The 18,976-nt window shown below is 39.9% G+C and overlaps 5 protein-coding genes across 8 annotated transcripts; 3 read left to right on the top strand and 2 right to left on the bottom strand.

Moving 5' to 3' along the window:
• Positions 1-5,048: 5,048 nt before the first annotated feature.
• LOC119556692 lies at positions 5,049-5,683 on the bottom strand. Its single transcript, XM_037869087.1, has one exon. The coding sequence runs from the start codon at positions 5,589-5,591 to the stop codon at positions 5,247-5,249; it is 345 nt and encodes a 114-aa protein (XP_037725015.1). The 5' UTR covers positions 5,592-5,683; the 3' UTR covers positions 5,049-5,246.
• Positions 5,684-6,166: 483 nt separating this feature from the next.
• On the top strand, positions 6,167-7,852 carry LOC119557849 (vacuolar protein sorting-associated protein 37C). Of its 4 annotated transcripts, none has more exons than XM_037870836.1 (4): positions 6,171-6,441; positions 6,505-6,848; positions 6,915-7,066; positions 7,192-7,852. In XM_037870836.1, the coding sequence occupies exons 2-4, from the start codon at positions 6,578-6,580 to the stop codon at positions 7,384-7,386; spliced, it is 618 nt and encodes a 205-aa protein (XP_037726764.1). In that variant the 5' UTR covers positions 6,171-6,441; positions 6,505-6,577; the 3' UTR covers positions 7,387-7,852. The 4 variants fall into 4 exon arrangements, with proteins under 4 accessions (XP_037726763.1, XP_037726760.1, XP_037726764.1 ...); XM_037870834.1 differs by having other exon boundaries at positions 6,212-6,277; positions 6,366-6,441; positions 6,505-7,066; XM_037870835.1 differs by having other exon boundaries at positions 6,167-6,438; positions 6,505-7,066.
• Positions 7,853-8,443: 591 nt separating this feature from the next.
• Positions 8,444-9,772, top strand: LOC119556705 (ribokinase). The gene is made up of 3 exons (XM_037869102.1): positions 8,444-8,717; positions 8,791-9,339; positions 9,400-9,772. Exons 1-3 carry the CDS (start codon positions 8,656-8,658, stop codon positions 9,710-9,712), a joined length of 924 nt encoding a protein of 307 aa, XP_037725030.1. The 5' UTR covers positions 8,444-8,655; the 3' UTR covers positions 9,713-9,772.
• On the bottom strand, positions 9,767-10,422 carry LOC119556707 (translation machinery-associated protein 7 homolog). Its single transcript, XM_037869103.1, has 2 exons — positions 10,268-10,422; positions 9,767-10,200 (listed from the first exon to the last, which is right to left on the bottom strand). The coding sequence occupies exon 2, from the start codon at positions 10,183-10,185 to the stop codon at positions 9,991-9,993; it is 195 nt and encodes a 64-aa protein (XP_037725031.1). The 5' UTR covers positions 10,186-10,200; positions 10,268-10,422; the 3' UTR covers positions 9,767-9,990.
• A 428-nt stretch (positions 10,423-10,850) lies between these two features.
• LOC119556704 (monocyte to macrophage differentiation factor) lies at positions 10,851-15,226 on the top strand. Its single transcript, XM_037869101.1, has 5 exons — positions 10,851-10,982; positions 13,214-13,472; positions 13,541-13,731; positions 13,797-14,016; positions 14,137-15,226. Exons 2-5 carry the CDS (start codon positions 13,224-13,226, stop codon positions 14,419-14,421), a joined length of 945 nt encoding a protein of 314 aa, XP_037725029.1. The 5' UTR covers positions 10,851-10,982; positions 13,214-13,223; the 3' UTR covers positions 14,422-15,226.
• Positions 15,227-18,976: the final 3,750 nt, after the last annotated feature.

Raw genomic sequence — 18,976 nt, 5'->3', positions numbered from 1 at the left:
TCCAGTCGACGGCGCCTATCGATAACGCCGACCGATAACACTCCGCCGCCAGAGGGCGCTCGCTCGGCCACGGCGCATGCGTGACGCGTTGCCCAACACTGAGTTGGCGCCAAGAAATATAATTTTCAAAAACAATCGGAAGAGCCAGTAATGTGCCAACCAAAGGTTAAGATGTGAATGAGATAAGGAGATTTTAATTATTTTCTACCAAGCATTATTTTAGATTTATTTACATTTTGAAATTTAGCTCATTTAATTAAATGGTAAATTTTTTTTTTGCATTTTTGAGAAGGTTTTTATATTGTTGAAAAAGACAATAGGACTTTAATATATCCAAAGGGTTATACTTTTTTTTTAAGTTTTCCCAATAAATACGAACTGAAAACAAATATATTTTTTTAGTATATACTTTTAAAAAGGGAGGTTCTTATGAAGGTTCTTATTAAAAACAAATTAACCATTCAAAGCATAAATACATTGGAACTTTGGTTATGTTAAACTACCGAAAATGGAAGTAAAGCCCCTGCTTTTTAGTAAACAAAATGATCTCTACTAAATTAAAATACCGCCAGAGAGGACTCCAAGGTTCAGACCTCGTATATAAATCCAGTGACCTTCGACTTTTCCGAGATTCTTAGCGAAGTCAAAGATATTTTCTTGATCCATTTGAAATAGCTAGTTGTTTGGAATTCGCTTGGCTTCCAAAAGGTGAGAGGGTTGGTCTGGGTTGTAAAGAGGTTTGGTTTATTAGAGACCTGGAGACATTGACCAAAGTCGAGCTCCCATGGCGTTGAATGACAATTCAATTTAGTCGGCGACTCTCCCCGCATTCTTTTGCTACCTTGTTGATATCTCGATATATAGCGCGTTGCGTGTGCGTGCACTGAGCGAAATAACCAGCCCAGAATGCCAGATGATGGTATTTAATAGGTTTTATTTGGAGAAAATAAAAAATGAGACTTCTTCCTTATTAAAATATTTTTATTTAATTATTCTAGTTTTTTAAACTTAAGAACCCTGTTCAAGCCCGCAATTTCTCGCAGTGCGAGGCTAGTTGGCTAATTCTTCCGATTCTTCGGACCGTTCTTCTGGGGCTTTTTTTCTGATGCCTCTTCGTAAGCGTGGGGCTTATCAGAGGCAGCAGAAGCAGAAGAAATCAGACCAAGAAACCGCAAGAGGCAGCAAAGCGCGTCGCTTTGGGGGTGGGGGGTCATTTGCGGTTTTCTGCATTTCTGCCACTTACACGTTTCTCTCGGCCTAAACCCCCCCCCCCCCCCCCAGTCACTTTTTACCCACCACGTTTCTCTTTTATGATTTTTATTGTTCGTAAGCTAGGTACGTTAGAGGTCTATGACCAAAAAGCCAGGCCAAAACAGCGCTTATCGTTAAGGCCGCCCGCCCCCTTTCACCCATCTGCCCCCCTCTGCCACCCCGTACGCCCCTGGAAACAGCTGGTGATAACCGCAGAAAAGCTCGAGTCCCCCCCCCGTGAAACCCCCTTTTTGGGATCGCATTTCGCTGCTGGCCAGTGACCACCTGAGAAAACCACTGGGCAGCCAGTTAAAACTTTAAAACTTGGCCATTCATTCGCTCCTGACATATTCAAAAAATAAAAAAAAAATAACCAGAAGGGGGGTTCATAGCCCCTCCGGGCATTCACTTGCGTTTGAAAGGCAAAAAGGGGGGCAGTTGCTCTGTGAATTTTCGTTTCTTTATGAATGTTACGCTTTGGCGCGCCAAAGAAATGTGCGCTATACCCTAAACAGTCGGCCATATCGCTTCGTTTTCCCACACTCTCAGGAAATTATAAAGATCAGATGACAGATTATAGTAAAGAAGATAATCGAGATATTTCAGAACAGATTGGGGAAACGGAAACAAATGATATCAGGTATACCAATGGTACTTCTGGTACAGGCATTGTTTCCGTTGATCTTATAAGTAAGTAAGTTATAAGCAAGAGTCAAAGGATTATTATATGTATAATCTATTATTTAGGCTAAGATTATACAAATTTAAGCCAGATTATCACAATCTGTTGGAACTGAGCAAGATGACAATTTCTTCTCATCTTTCATAGGCAAGAAACGCTTGAATCGCTTTATGATAACATAAAAAAATCTGTTTTTGTTCAATGGGATTAAGGGATTGATAAAGGAATTTGCAGCTCCTTTCTTGTATGATATACATATTATTTCAATTTTACATTCAGAAAATTGAACCTTAAATTATTTTGTATTTATATGTGCATAGGGGTCATAGTATAAGGCTTGGTATAAACCAATTCAAGAAAGATTCTTATTATATCACATATGGTTATGATATTTTATAGGGAATCCTCCAATAATTTGAAAAACTATCTTTATACAGAAGATAAGATAGATGGAATAATATTAAGAAGATACAGTGATCTTTGAAAAGGAACCCTCCGGAAGTTTTGGACCCATATTCTTATATCACATATGGTTATGATATTTTATAAGAAACCCTGCAATAATTTGTAAAACTATCTTTATACAAACGATAAGATAGATGGAAAAATATTATCAAGATATAGTGATCTTTAAAGAGGAACTCCCCGGAAATTGTGAACCCATATTTTTATATCACTTATTTTATAAGGATCCCTCCAATAATTTGTAAAACTATCTTTATACAGACAATAAGATAGATGGAATAATGTTATGAAGATATGGTGGTCTTTGAAGAGGAAGTCCCCGGAAATTTTGTACCCAAATTTTTATATCACATATGGTTTATTTTATAAGGAACCCTCCAATAATTTGTAAAACTATCTTTATACAGATAATAGATGGAAAGATTGATGAAATAATATGATGTAGATATAGTGATCTTTGAAGAGGAACCCCCCGGAAATTTTGGATCCATATTTTTCGCTGCTGCAGCGGACTGCGCAGTCGCTGCGAACTGTTTGCTGGCCGTTTTACCGCTCGAATTATGCGCTGCTCTCTTTTGATATGTTTATGTTTGTGTTTATCGGCCTTTGTTCGCTCCGCTTGCCATATGTTGGGTGTTATATGTTGTATGGTTTATATAGCCGGCGACAATAAATTATTTTTAGAAAACGGTTTCATTTTCGCTAACGTTTCTAAAAAGACTCTTTTTTCTCTCGCTGGTTTCTTTTGAGACATATAAATATTTATGCGTGGCTGCGAAGTTTTTTAAAGTTTCTTTGTTGATGGTTTACGTTTTGCTGTATTAGAAGCAGAAAGTGGAAGTTTCAGAGTTTCACTTCCCCGAAAATTATATAATTAATGCGCTTTTAATCGTTTTCGTTTCGAAAACTAGCAACAACAATGGGAATCTGGTTTAAAGTGCTTTTTTTTTTTTTACTTTTTGGTCTATTGTACTTTTTTACTCACCCTTCGTCCCGCGGAGTGTGAAGAAGAGGGGAAGAAGAGGAGGGGAAGAGAAGGAGGCACGGCAACAATCAAAATCAATCAAACGGTTCTTCTCCTAGACTCTCTCTCCTTCTTCCTTTTTCGGTTGCCGTCTCCGCTAGTTTTGCATGTATTTGTGTGAGGCACTTGCACCTTTAACTTTTCTTTATTATTATTTTTGGTTGCTGCACATAGAAAAAAATATGAAAATAAAAGAGATCACACAGAGACACACACACACTCGAAAAAAAAACAGCTGCCGCTTTAATTACATTAGAAATTCGTAAGCGAAGCCTTGCAACAATGGAAAATATGCAACTAATTAGCAATTATTTGCGGCTCTTTTTGTTTTACTATTTCTTCTGTTTCTGTTTTTGTTGCACAAATTCCAATTAGACGAAGCCGCCATCTGCAAATGCCATTTGTTGTTGTTTCTGCAGTTGGCTGCCGTTAGTCCCGTTATTTTGCAGACACACACACACACACACACACACAGCGAGTGCAGTTAGAGGGGGGTGGAGCGAAAGAGAGGCCGATAGCCAATGACCTCCACTTGATGGGCAATTAATATTCATTTAGTTTTTCTCCGTTACAATTAAAAATATGACTTTGCACTGGAAGACAGCGAAGAAGATGCTGCTGCCGCTGCTGCGCTCCGTTCGATTTGTTGTTTTATTTATAGAAGTGTCGCACGGAATCGGAAATCTCCGATTGGAAATCACTGCACACTGCACTCTTGTGTGTTATTTACGGGTTAAAAGCTATCGCTGTGGGTTAATACCGTTACCGCCGCAGCCTGGCAATATGTTACGCTTTTCTTTTGTTATTGTTGTTATTGGCCAAGCAAACGCCAAACGATCCGCTCGACGCGCTGCGTTTTTTGTTGTTGCGTTTTGTTATTGTTGTTATCGCTAGCGATGGGAGGCCATCGATAAGTTTCGCGGTTTCGCGCCAAAATATACCAGAATACCGAGTACCAACAGTACGGTACTACCCATTTTCAAATTTTATGTTTTGATCAAGACATGCAATTTAATGCGGAAGAAAGTTTTTAAAAATGTTAAGAATACCTATTTGGTTCATAATAATCAAATTCAAAACATGCCTGACAAATCGTAAGATTTAATTTGCTTATCATTGTTAAAAACACCTTTAAACGTATGATTTAATACGAAAGGTTTATTAAATAGGCTTGGTATAAGATCCTAAGATCCTTTTAAGCTCGCACACAACAATTATAAATATATTTCTCTTAAAACATGTATTATTCCCTTGCTAACTTACAGAATATTTATATCTAAGGCAATTGTTCTAAAACAACTTAAATACAATACAAATGCGAGCAAAAAACTATTTAAATTTTACCAACTGCTTATAAATGAATTTCCTTGTTTCAGGTGGTACATACATTCTAGAGAAACAGAAATATTATGAAGGAACGTTCTTCTATTACTTTATATACCATTTGAAGGGTTTTAAAACCAGGTTAATTATATTAGCACACATAAGGACCATATTTAGGTTATAAAAACAACAGTATTAAGTCCTATTGATAAGCTAAAAACTATTTAAATTTAACCAACTGCATGTAAATGAATGTCCTTTTTTCAGATGGTACATTGTAGAGAAACAGAACTATGATAAAGGAAAGTTCTTATATTACTTTATATACCATTTGAAGGTGTTTAAAGCCAGGTACATTATATTAGCACACATAAGAACCATATTTAGGTCATAAAAACACCAGTTTTAAGTCCTATTGATAAGCTTTAATGACAATTAAGATACGCTTGTTCGAAAAAAAAGAAGGGTATACTAAGTCTAGTAGAGAGTTAGGCGATGCGGCTAATCCCTGACCCGCTCCACCTCGCTGGCATCGAAGGGCACCTCCTCGACCTTGTGGAAGCCCGAGAAGCGGATGATCTTGCCGGTGCCCTCGACCTTCAGATGCTTGGCGAACTGCTGGGCCGGCGACAGGGCCAGCTCCTCCTCCGTCTTGTAGCCATAGAACTTGGCCCAATCGTTGCGCCCCGTGTAGACCATGTAGCAAACGAGGCCGAAGGCCTGCCAGGCCAAAACGGCGTAGCCGATGCTCAGGCGCCGCTTCCACAGCTCCGCCCGGTGCTCCGGTATGGGATTGGTGTTGCGTCGCACCCAGCGGCGCAGCCATTTCATCTCGAACAGCGCCATTTCGTGTTTATTTGTTGAAATTCCCTAAATTTGTTATGTAAAGTAACGAGGAGCAAATTGTAAACAAAAACGAACAGCTGATGGCCAGGGTTGCCAGATGTGTGCACAATGAACGAGAGCCGCAACTTTAACCCCTAAGCTGAGCTGGCTTAAAACATTTAACTTAATAACTAGTAGTAGGTAAATTGAATTGTTTAATTTGATTTAAAATAAGAAAAGAATTGATATAGCTGCCTGAAACACTATAAATAATTAGTGGCCTTAACCCCCAAACTGGCCTTTAAAAACTACCCTTGCGCGAGGGGTGGCAGCCCGGCCAGCCAACGGTGCTTTGTGAACAAGAGTTGCCACCTTTTATGGCCAAAATGTAGCTAGATGTTAGAATTAGCTGCAGCCATTTCAAAACATTTATTAAACATACACTTTTTTGTTCTATAAAATAATAATTATTAAATAAAAATATTTTTTAAATATTAATGAGCATATCTTAAGGCTAAAACAGCATACTTTTCAGCTTGCAGTTCCCGAAAATAGCCCAATCTGTCTGTAAAGTAGCTGGCTTGGCAGCACTAGATTAAACCCAGAACAGAAGATAATGAAACTCCGATCGGGGCAAACAAAGCAAGTGCTCCCGATCCGCAGGCAAAAAGACAGGAAAGATCAGGAAATCAACAGACGGAGATTGGGTGAGCAGTGCGCCCATTGGCGTTGCCCCAAAATCGGACAGAACCTTCACGAAAATCATAGCTATAAATCGCAATTCACCATACGCAGCCGGGGTCACCAACTCCCAGTGGAGGTCAGAGGGTGCTCCAGCTCGTGCCGACGAGCCTCGGCTTTTGGAATCGCAGTAAGCGGGGCATCTAACATTTGTCACCCTTCACCCGTGTAACGTTCATTCGTAAATTTCTAGTTGATCCTAACGCACATCTACTGGAATTTGGAAGCTGGAACTGAAAACCAAAAACACACACACACAACACAAGATGCCCACCACTCAGCATTCGCCACAAGGTCATGGCCACGCCCACTCCCTTGCCCAAGGACACGCCATCGATAGGAGCGAGGCCAAGGACACGACGGAGAACGGCGGCGAGGCGGGCAACATGCCCAACCTATCCACATTGTCGCTGGACGAACTGAAGCAACTGGATAGGGATCCCGAATTCTTCGATGATTTCATCGAGGAGATGTCCGTGGTGCAGCACCTGAACGAGGAGCTCGACTCGATGATGAATCAGGTGGAGAACATATCAAGTGGGTGGGTCCAAGGCGGAGGGCTGGACACAGATGCATTAAAACCCGTTCATCCTTACAATCTAGGGGAGAATGAGAGCAAGGGCAGCCACCTGGTGGAGCTGAAGCGCCGTCTCAGCGATGATTACACAGCTTTAAAGACCCTGGGCGAGAAATGCGACCAGCTGAATAAGAAGTACTTGAAGAAGTCGGAGGAATATGCTCCACAGCACATAAGGGTGGGTATTGAAGGTCTTTTGAAAAGGTGGCAAAGGGTGAATCATCACTGGCTTCCCCTGGTTTCCCCTTAAGAAAATCATTATATACCCATAATAATGAATTGTTTCCTTGGCCTTCCCCTTAGGAACTCCTTCAGATTGCCGCCTCCAATGCCGATGCCGACTGTGATCGGCATGTGGAGCACTTCCTGAACGGCAAGATTGATGTGCAGACGTTCCTTAACACCTACCAGAGCTCCAAGAAGATCAGCGCCGAGCGCAAGGCCAAGGAGGAGCGCCTGGGCACCCAGCTGAGTGCCCTGGAGCGGGCCGGTATCTAGGATTGCCTGGGGGAAAAACATTGGCTGTGCAGTCCACTCAATGTTTATCTCAATTCGCAATCCTTAATCCTCACTCCTCCATCCGCCACGAGTCGCAATAATAGAGTCTAAGCATGATAATCAGCAGAGTAACCGAAGAGAGCAGGAGTTATGCAGCCGGATATTTGGATGCGGCATTGGGGATCCAAATCGAATCCACAAGGACTAGTCCTTAAAAAAAACGCTCGCTAGTTGTACGCTATATTTAAACACGTGTAAATCGGTAGAGTGGCTTGTAATTCTAATTATACCCCCAGAACGGAACGCCTATGTGTTATGTCCCAACTCCAAATCCAGTCCCAAACCCAAATCATATGTATTACCCCAATAGGCTTTAATTGTTTTTGGTCCCTTACACTTATTGTTCCATGGCCAGCCCAATCGATATATTTGTACTATGTATATTTAATAAACATTATGATTTATATGCTGCCATGGTGTTATCTCTTTCTATTTGAGGACTTTGCTACAACTTTACTGTTTGGCATTCTCATAAACCAATGGATTAATTCTGAAAAGGATTTATATAAAATATATATTATGTATCGGTATTTCTTTATTTTTACGTATTAAAATATGATGAATCATAAACTTTTGTATACTTATTTAACTAGCAAAGGTTTTTTAGGCAAAGGTTTTTTAGGCTTTCAAAAATTTGGTGTTTTATTTTAAAAACAATTTTATTTTAAATTTTTTTTGTCTATAAGATTTTTTAAATTGCTGAATATTTCATTTAATTATGAATTCTTTAAAGATAAATTTTATGTTTTCCAATAAAATCTTGATTGGCCTTGCTTTAGATAATGGAAATTCAAAGTTCGCGCCTAAGATCAGATGTTCCAGATATAAACTTTTGGGAACTTAAATAAGTTTAATTTTTAATATCCTAAAATTAAACTAAAATGTTTTTTTTCTTGGAAATAAATTAAACAAATGATTTAAGGTTCCCCATATACATATGTAATTCAAAATATAATCTAGTACTCATAGTATTTTCTGGTATTTTCCTGGCCATATATCAGTTGATTTATCGCCCTGCCCCACCCGATCTTGGCCAGGAATGGAGTGGGCCTGCTAGCTGATAGTGCTCCGCCCACCGCCACCGTCCCCGTCCTTGCCCTTGCCCCTCATCCGCTGGGGTCACACAATCTCGGGCTGATAAGCGCCACGGAACACTCGCTCCATTTGACAACAAACCAGTGCATTTTTGCAGCGAATACGGGTGACGACATGGCTCAAAATCAAACCACCGAAGTGCTGGTCTTTGGCTCGGCCATCATAGACTTTATATGGTGAGTGGTGTGCCCCACGAGATCCCATCCAAAAATCTAACCGAATTGAATCGAATCGAATCCTTTCTCGCAGCTACACGCCCCGCCTGCCGAAACCAGGAGAAACACTCCATGGACACCGCTTCCAAACGGGCTACGGCGGCAAGGGCGCCAATCAGTGTGTGGCCGCCGCTCGACAGGGTTCCCGCACAGCTCTGGTGGCCAAACTGGGAGCCGACACCTTTGGCGGCGACTATCTGCGACAGCTGCGCGACGAGGGCGTCAATGTGGAGCACGTCCAGCAGCTGGAGGGCCAGACGACGGGCGTGGCCCAGATCGCTGTGTCCGATGGCGGCGAGAACAACATCATCATTGTGGTGGGCGCCAACAGTCAGCTGAGCCCCTGCGACGTGGCCCAGGCGGAGGAGCTCTTCATGGAGGCCAAGGTCTTGGTCTGCCAGCTGGAGACGCCCATCGAGGCCACGCTGACTGCCTTAAAGCACTTCAAAGGCGTGTCCATTGTGAATGCGGCCCCGGCCATGGAGAATACACCGCGGGAGCTGCTCCAGCTGGCCAGCATCTTCTGTGTGAACGAAAGCGAGGCGGCACTGATGACCCAAATGGCCCAAATCGAGACTGTAGAGTAAGTTTACCCCTATAAATCAGGGTAAACCCCCATCTAATCTCTGTTTCCTCCTCGCAGGGAAGCTAAAAATGCTGCTGGCATGCTGATAAAGATGGGTGCCAACACGGTGATCATAACTTTGGGTAAACTGGGAGCCGTTTTTGGATCCGCCGACACGGCAGGCGTTTACCAGCATGTGGCTGCACCGCATGTGCCGGCCGAGAAAGTGGTGGACACCACGGGTGCCGGCGACGCCTTCATCGGCGCCCTGGCCCACAACATGGCCCGCCATCCGCAGAAAAAGCTGGAGGAGCACATAGCCGCCGCCTGCGCCGTGGCCTCGCAGTCCGTCCAGCTGCCAGGCACGCAGGCCAGCTTTCCACGTACTTAGTGGGGGGGTAATCGGCCACTAGATTCAGTCCGGACAATAAATCGCCAAACTCTATCCCGACGTACAATGCTCTATTTAATGGTAAGCGTAAGTATAAAAAAAACGTAAGGTCCAAATGGCTAGACGATCAATTTGGTCCACATGGGTGTGTGATTCGGTTGTGAAATGCAGCATCCCGTGGTTTGTGGGGGCTGCGGATTGTGGTTGGTTGTGGGGGGGGGCGTGGCTGGCAGTGGGCTGTGGGTGACTGTGTGTGTGTCTGTCCAGCTGCTGCATCATCACTTCTTGCCCGACTTCTTGATCCCGCCGCCGACGAGGGGTCCCTTCTTGGAGGCATTCGCTTTGGCCGCGTCCAGAGCCTTCTGCTGCTCCTTCTGTTTCTGCTTGAAGGCCATGTCGTCCTCGTCCAGGTCCTTGGAGTCCTTCTTTGGCGCCTTCAGAGGCTTCTTCTTACCGCCCTCGCGTCCAGTCATGCTTGCTTGCTATTGCTGCGTGGGAAAAGCGATGGAAATCGGTGAAAATCAAGGAGAATTCAATCATAAAAAAGTCACGCACCTTTTTCACACGTTTTTCCGATTTCGATTCGATTTCCTCTGGCCGATTGCCGCAATCGTTATCGATGGCTGGCCTGCGCTGCTTGAGGTGGTGGGTTAATCGATGTTTGAATTGCTTTAATTAGGCGCGCTTTTGTATTTTAAGAGAGAAACATAAATGAATGATTAACTGGTAAAATTCTTCCTGATTTAATTTTCGGGGTCACCAAAGTCTTGAGTTTACTTCTTTCAGAATGTTTTCCAGATAGAGGGAAAATAGAGGGATTGTGCAATTTTTACAATTGAAATCCTGAAGCCTTAACCAAAGCCAAGTTGATTCTGTTTTGGAACACAAAGCAAGATGCTTAATTGTGTTATTTCACCCAATATTATTTTAATTAAATATTTCCAGAGGTGGACTATCGCACAAATCGACTCATCGATATCTTGCATAACCATTTCAACGGCGCGCTATCGATATCAAATCGGCGTTTGCCCATCAGCAGATCCGCGAAATAAATAAAAAGCGGACGCCAAGTCCGAGTTCCCCGTTCCCCGGATCCCCCGGATGCAGTGCAGCGAGTTTTGGGTCCCTGAGAATCCTGCGTGGGACTGGGATTCCGAGTCCGCAGCCGCCTTTTTGCGGATCCTGACCTCGGCATCCGCGTCCACATCCGCATCCTTGGCAGACATCCACCGAGCACAGCATCCGCACTCGAATCCGCGGCACCAAGTCGGTGAGTTTCCCTCCAGAAATTCGTGTTTCCCTCCAGAAATTCGTATTTCGGCGGGGTTTTCCGGGGGAAATTGTGGGACCGGCGAATATAGGAAGTACAAATGGGCAGGTTACAAGGCTGAATTGCGTGACGGCAGCGCTACAAATTGGATTAGTACGGCGATTGATTCTGAATGGGAAGATGTAAACAATCTCCGACGGTTTCCTGTGCACTGGAAAAAATATTTACCTTTTTGGTAATGGAAATATAGAATTTTATAATCAGATATTAAATAGGGTTCTTTAAAAATATTCATAGGAAAAATGTAATTTTATTTTAAAAATACAAAGTTATTAAGCTTGAAATCTTAAAAATAGGGTTCTTAAATAAAAGGTACATATAGAAAACAGCTAATACTATATTAAAAATATGGGGTTTTTGAAATTTCAAAATCATTTAGGATTTCTAAAAAATTTATAAAATAGGATAGCTACAATCCTACAAAATATTGACAGGAAATATACGATTGCACAACATTTAAAAGATATCCATTATAAAGGTTAGAAATGTTACGACATATGGAAATATAGAATTTTATAATGAGATGGGATCTTCAAAAAAAAAATGTATAGGAAAAAATTAATTTTATTTTGTTGTTAAGCTTGAAATCTTAAAAATAGGGTTCTTAAATAATATGTACATATAGGAAACAGGTAAACTATATTAAAAATATGGGTTTTTGAAATTTCAAAATCATTTAGGATTTCTAAAAAAAATTGTAAAATATGATAGCTACAATCCTACAAAATATTGAGAGGAAATATACGATTGCACAACATTTAAAAGATATCCAATATAAAGGTTAGAAATGTTACGACATATGGAAATATAGAATTTTATAATGAGATGGGATCTTCAAAAAAAATGTATATGAAAAATTTAATTTTATTTTGTTGTTAAGCTTGAAATCTTAAAAATAGGGTTCTTAAATAATATGTACATTTTACATTTAGGAATTAGGTATTACTATATTAAAAATATAGGTTTATGTAGGTATCTCAAATCCTACAAAATATTGAGAGGAAATCTATGATTACACAACACTTAAGTGATATCCAATATAAAGGTTAGAAATGTTATGTCATTTTCTCCCAGTGCTATTTTTCCCCACCCGCTGTTTTGTAATTGCCAATATAAGGAATGCCCGAGGCATCTATTTTTATAACTATTAGCATAGTCGTTATGGCGATGAAGTTCGGCGGGGGCGACCGCTATGTTTTCCCAGCCTGTGACCCCCTCCGCTTTCAATGGGGCATACTTTTGGGGGGGTCAGGGTCACCCACCGCCACCCACTGTCGCTCGTCTATTAAAAAATTGTCATAATTCAATGAGAGGACCAAGCCAGTAAACGTTTCAAGTCTTAACCACACGGTTAAATATTTATATATTCCGAGAACATTATCGTAAATGCTATCATAAGGCGAGTTTCACGGATTATTAACCGTGGTATAACTAGTATCTCCGCGCCATTAAACCCAGAACCACGATTTTTTTTGGTAATTATAAAATAATAATAACATTTTACCGGGCTATTAAGCAGGATACTTACGTAAAATCAAGGTTTTGAAATACTTTTTTGAAAACGATTATAGAACCTTTTTACATGTCTGTGTCAATAATGAAAATATCAGAAAAGGGCAAATGAGTGAATTTACTTAGTATTTGATATACACTACTTTTGGACTATTACAATTAAAATGCAATTATGCAAATAGGTAATAGATAATGAGTTCGATATACTAGACTATGAGTTCCCAAAATAAGAACTATTTTGACTGCAACTGCAAACGAATTTCGAGAACCCCATAATCATATTCGTATCTCACCCGATTCGGACTTTGAGCCGTGTTCCCGACACGCGAGATAAGCGGCCGCCAATCAGAGAACTGGTTTCAATTGCGGATCGGGTCAAAATCAGCAACCCTGGCCATTGTATGCAGGTTGTCTGTGCAATACTAAATGACCATAAATTAACTCAATGCAGGAATTTCTCAAGGGGCTGGCCAGTTCCATTATGAAGTCATTGCCGCCGAGTCGAGTGCTTATCACTCGATGTAGACCAAAAGCGGTATATATGGGGTGATAATCAATTGGCCATAAAATGGGGAGGCGTGGGTGGATAGGTTAGCCGGGTTAGTCGGCAATCAATCAATTTCACGATTCGGACAACCAATTTGCAATCTAATCCGCAGTCTGTCTACGATGAGCACCAGCGAAGGGAGTGGCCACGCCAGTGGGATCCGGAATGGCAGTGGACATGGGAAGGGCGAGGTCGATGGTAACCTCAGCCTGATGCAGGACCTGCAGAATAAGTACGCCTTCCTTGAGAATTTATTTAGCAAGTTTTGGAAGTCCATCATCAAGTCGAATTCCAAACTCAAGCTGCAGCTGCGCAATGTCAAATGGAAGAATGCCAAGGCGAAGCCCGGCTGTGCCTACCAGCCAACGGAGGTGAGTTCTGGCCTGGTTGTTTGTACACCACATTCTTTAACAACACACACGTTTCGTTCAAAAAACAGATTGAACAGGTGGCCAATGTGATTACTCACGGGATTTGGATACTGCCCGCCGTGTTTGCGGCCATAACGCTGTTCGAACGCTCATCCAGTGCCAGCCAGTATTTGGTTTCCTGGGTCTATGGCGGTGCCCTCTGCATGCTCTTCACGGTGTCGACCTTCTTCCACTGCTCCTGCTACTGTGCCGAGCACAAGTGAGTGCACTGAATGGCCTTCTTTTAACCTGTATATCGGTTACTTACTGTTTTCCCCCCGTAAGACCTCCGAGCAATGTCAAGGCCTGGCCCTGTCTGGGCTGGCAGACGTACCAGGGTCTGAAGAACGTGCTCCATCGGTGCGACAGGGCCATGATCTATGTGTTCATCGCCGGCTCCTACTTCCCCTGGCTCACGCTGGAGAACACCGACCACTCGGCCATACTCTTCTGCATGGAGTGGGTCATCTGGCTGATGGCGGGCATAGGCATTGCCTACCAGCAGGTATAAATGGTAGATTCTGTAATTTTTAAAGATGTTTAATGTGCTATTATAGAGATATATTGTAACCCCCTTTTTGTATCGAATCCATTTTAATTTATATATTTTTTTTCCCCACTACAGCTCTTCCACGAGCGCTACAAGTGCTTGGAGACGTTCTTCTACCTGGTGATGGGCCTGGGACCGGCCTTGGTGGTGGTCTTTACTGGCCATCACTTCCACGGGATGCTGCAGCTAAAGTTCGGCGGCGCCTTCTACATCCTGGGCATTGTGTTCTTCAAGGCGGACGGCATGATACCCATGGCCCATGCCATTTGGCATCTCTTTGTGGTGCTGGCCGCCGGCTGTCACTACTATGCCATCCTGGTGAACCTGTATCCCGATGGCGAGGGAGCCATCGGTCCGTGAGAACGGAAACGCATCGAATTTAGACCTTAGAGTACTTAACGACAGGGATTCGATGATTTTGTCAGCCATGATGTGTATAACGTATTCCTATGATGAACAAGATGTACCCGAGATGTCTCTGCTCCACAATTAGCCAAATTTTTTTTTTTTTTTGCGAGCGAGTACGAATAGTTGTAGCCATTAGCATTACGAACTAACTAAATCGAAACGATTCTTGTGATCAGTATCTGCGGTCTTGCCAAAGATTCAAATTGTGCGAGTGCTCATGTCTCCCCATCTATCTATCTTGATATTATTAGCTATATATTACTATATGTATATAGATATATTGACCATGTACCAGCTCCCGTTATGGCCATGTGTTTCTCAAAAGACTTTGATCCGTACTCAAAAGGCGAACGACACAAAGAAAGTGAAATTGTACAAATATTCGAAAGTTTACAACCTGAATTACCACGCCCACCCCGCGCCTTTTGAACATTAGAAGCCCGCCTAGCCTGCATTACATTATACATGTTTATACAGATTATACAGATATACAATATACCATATACCATATACCATATACAGATCTAGTTAGAATTAAGGAGCCGATCCGCGAGTCCAGCCCCAGTGGCCAGTTTCATCGCTTAGCTCAGGGACTACTCGGTGTGTTCGCAGATAGTGAAGATGGTGGCGATTATATATACGCTTGATATTTTGGGGCCTGGCTCGCGATCGGCGTATATTGCTCTCGCGGAATTCTAGGCATATCCATAGAACTCCGTAGATGCTTGAATAAATGGTCTATTTCCAAAAAAAAAAAGAGCAAAGAGTCTATATCTTTGAGGGGGAGCCTAAAATAATTGTATATTGTTCAAATGTTATTTTCTTCTGTTAAGCTTTAAAGTTACTTTTACAATTATTTGTCTGTTGCAAATACATATATGATTTTATTGACATTATTCCTTGGTTTTTTCTTGGTTGGCAACAAAATTGTTGGTTAAATGAATGCCTTTGGTAGTCGATTAAACTAAAATAAATAATTTCTTTTTATTTTAAAAGATAAAAAACTCAGCGCTCTTGATTAAATATTTGTTGGTACATCAAAAATATGGACACACTCCGGTTCGAAGAAAAGTAATGAAAAAATAAAAAAGTTAATGAGTAAAATATGTCTATGGTTTCGCTCCTTATTAAAAAAAAAAAGAAGGAAAGTGAGTCCCTTAAGAGTGTTTTGCATGCTCAAATATATTTTTATATATGTATATATTCCTAAAGTCCCTTTGGGCAAATTCTAAAATACTGAGACTTGAAGCCAAGCTTATAGCGACATTAAGAGGCCAGTCGAATTTGTCCCTCACAGGAAGAGTGTTGGTATAATTAAAATGTTCTGGCTTTGTGAACTGATCGGTAGTGCTTTTATTATTAAATATATATTTTAGATTACAACAACGAAGAGTAATGCGTATTTAAAAATTTTAATTATTAATAAACCTTGCAGTGTTTATTCCATTTTCAGTCTGAAGCTATCTGCATGATCGCTTCAACTGAAGATGTAGAAATGTTTTTTTAGCAAAGTATACATTCAGTTCTGTTCTCTTTATTTTCTTCTAGTTTTGGTAACATCGATGATAAGCCTTGTCCTGATAATCGATACTATTTATGTAATGAATCTCCGCAATAAGCTCGACAAATGCCTTATCTGCAGTTTACTTTGTGTTTTTGCGATTTATCTTAACTCGATAATGGACATCTTCGAGTTTACATTTACATCATGCAGAACTTTTTACTTTGAGATTGCTCACAATCTCTGGTTCTCAGTTATTTGTATTCAACTGCACAATGTATTTAAGTATCGATTTGAATCTCGAAATCGGTTCTTGGCCTGCAGCATCTTTGTCTGGATCACGCCTTCCATTTTGCTTGGCCTGATTCGGTGGCTTTTATTCTATTGTATAGGCTCTCCCGATCCGATAGGTAAGTTATAATAGGCTACAGTCAAATTTATACATTTGAAAAAATATTTGTAGACTACAAAAAGGATTATCTATTTTGAATTAGTCTATTTGTTGTGGTCTTGCATTGACATTCAGTAAATAACAAAATTTTCCTGATTTGAGTAATAATTTCAAGACAAAAACGGTCTAGATAAAGGATTTCGGTCCTAAATAAATCACCAATGTAAATAAATCAATAAAAAAGAATATGTAATGTTAAAAACTAGGAATTAAAGAAATCTCCAGATCTCACAGTAATTCACTGGATCATCGATTTCGGTGTTTACCCTCTTCTGATCCTAAATACCTTTAATGGAATCATGCTTATCCTAACGGCCATTCACATTTGCAAAGTAAAGGGGGAATTGAACAAGCTTACTTCGCAGGAGGAAACAACAAGGACCTGTGACAGTTCCAACAAACAAACGTAAGTCCTATTTACTTTTGGCATTCGACAGTTAGTCCTGCATCTAACCCTATTCGGTATTCTATATATAGTTTTCTACAGTGTCTACAAATCTATTCCATAATGTGCGTTTCTTGGATCCTGTTAATAATTTGCTTGATTCTGACGATCTTACACATCTGGGAACCGGCCTTCAAATACTTTTATCACGGTTTTGGTATTTCCCTGCTTATTTTGCTCATCCTTAAGCGCTGCACCCGTATAGAGGTAGAGGAACCAGACAAATTTTTTTAAGTTTCTAGCTCTGACAAATACGTTGTTTTTAAAGAATAATTTCAAAATGATGCATATTTACTTATATAAAACATTATATTTTAACCTAATTTTTCCAATAATTCCGCTGTTAATCAAGAATATATATTCTTTATTGAGTCGGAAATGTGTCTTTCACAATGTTTATGTCAAAGAGACATTAAAGATTAAAGACATTAACATTTGGTTTACACAATAAAACACCAAAAACATCGGGTATGATTAAAGAAAATCGACTTTGATTTGGATTAATTTGTATTGTATTGAATACCCTATTTTAAAAAAGACAACTTTTTATATAATTTCAAATATGTGTTATATATATATATATATTTTATCTTCATATATATTACATATTTTGAAAAAATCATTATCAGGATGTATGCTTTCCCTCTAGAGAGAAAGATAACGAAAAAAGGAAAAATTTTCGAAATTGAAATATATTATGTGCAATGAAAATGGGTCTCCAAAGTGCATTTTAAGAAGCTAATTAAATTAAAATGTATTTATTTTGCGAAATAAAGCTATCGAGAGCCAGTTGAGTTTTTTCTTTTGGTGTGGCAAGTTGATGGTTCAAAATGAGCCCGCTTTATGAATTAATTGGTGAAGTTTTTATAAGTTAATTCTATGTATTTATTTTATTTAACAAGTGAAGCTTAATAATAAAATATCACAAAATAGCTAATTAACTTAGTTCAACATTTTCTTTTTGTTTTCTTTTCATACAGTAAACAGCCTATCGATGATATGTATTCTTCTTACCATTGCCGTTTATATTTACGTTAAGAAGCTCCGAAATACACTCGGCAAATGCATTACCTTCAAACTATTTTGCATGTTTCTATCGTATTTTAGGTCGGTTTTAAGTTATTCTGAAGAAGTAAAACACATACTGTGTAAGTTGTGAAAGTCTTCTCGGACCAGAAAGTTTTTGAACTTGTTTATTATTTTAGATTATTTTGATGACTTCTACGTTTTCTTCGGAATTGCTAATGAAGCATGGAACGGTGTCATAAGCTATCACTTGTGGAAAGTTTTCAAACCTCTCGGAAGTCCTGAATGTCGCTATCAGTTTCTGATATACAACGCTATTGTCTGGATTTCGGCTGCAATTGCGACAGGATCTAGAATTTTTCAGAGACACTTTTATTGGTCGCTAACGGGTAAGTTTATAGAAAGTCCAATCAATTTATTTCATATCAAATCAAAAAAGATCTGTTTTAATGATACAAAATATATCATTTGTAATATCAAAACTATATATTTATAGATTCTAATTTCAAAATGTTATATGATTTATAGTCTTATTGTTCAAATTGTTTCCACTTTTATTTTTTATTTCTTTTTTAAGCCGCTGTGTTAAGCCTTTTCGTTGTATTGCTATATGTGATCTTGACTTTCTTCAATGTGATCATGTTTTTCCTGACTACCATCAATATATGGAAAGTAAAAAAAGAAATGAAGACGTTTTCAGAAAATGGGGATTCGCCAATGGCCTGCCTAAATTTTGACACGCAAACGTAAGTTTAATATTTTGAAATACTCAAACAATAATAATACTTACTTTTATTTTAATACATAGTTATCTACAGTTCTTCCGATTATTTCTTATGATGGGCATTTCTTGGATTCTTATGCTTATACCTCATGTAATTTATTTTTTAAATTTTTTTGATTTTATTGTTATATTTGTGGACATACTCATCCAAAATTTCCAACTGGGTTTTGGTATTTTGGTTTTTGTGCTTCTTATTCTTAAGCGCACCACCCTCAAAATGATCACTGATAGGTAAGTTATAATTTGTAACCCTGCACACAATATTTTAATTTTGGCCTGAAGATCGTAACGCTTTAAGAG

Source organism: Drosophila subpulchrella, chromosome X (assembly GCF_014743375.2).
Source record: "Drosophila subpulchrella strain 33 F10 #4 breed RU33 chromosome X, RU_Dsub_v1.1 Primary Assembly, whole genome shotgun sequence".
NCBI classification, from domain to species: Eukaryota; Metazoa; Arthropoda; class Insecta; order Diptera; family Drosophilidae; genus Drosophila; species Drosophila subpulchrella.
This window is presented reverse-complemented; position numbering and strand designations above follow the sequence as displayed.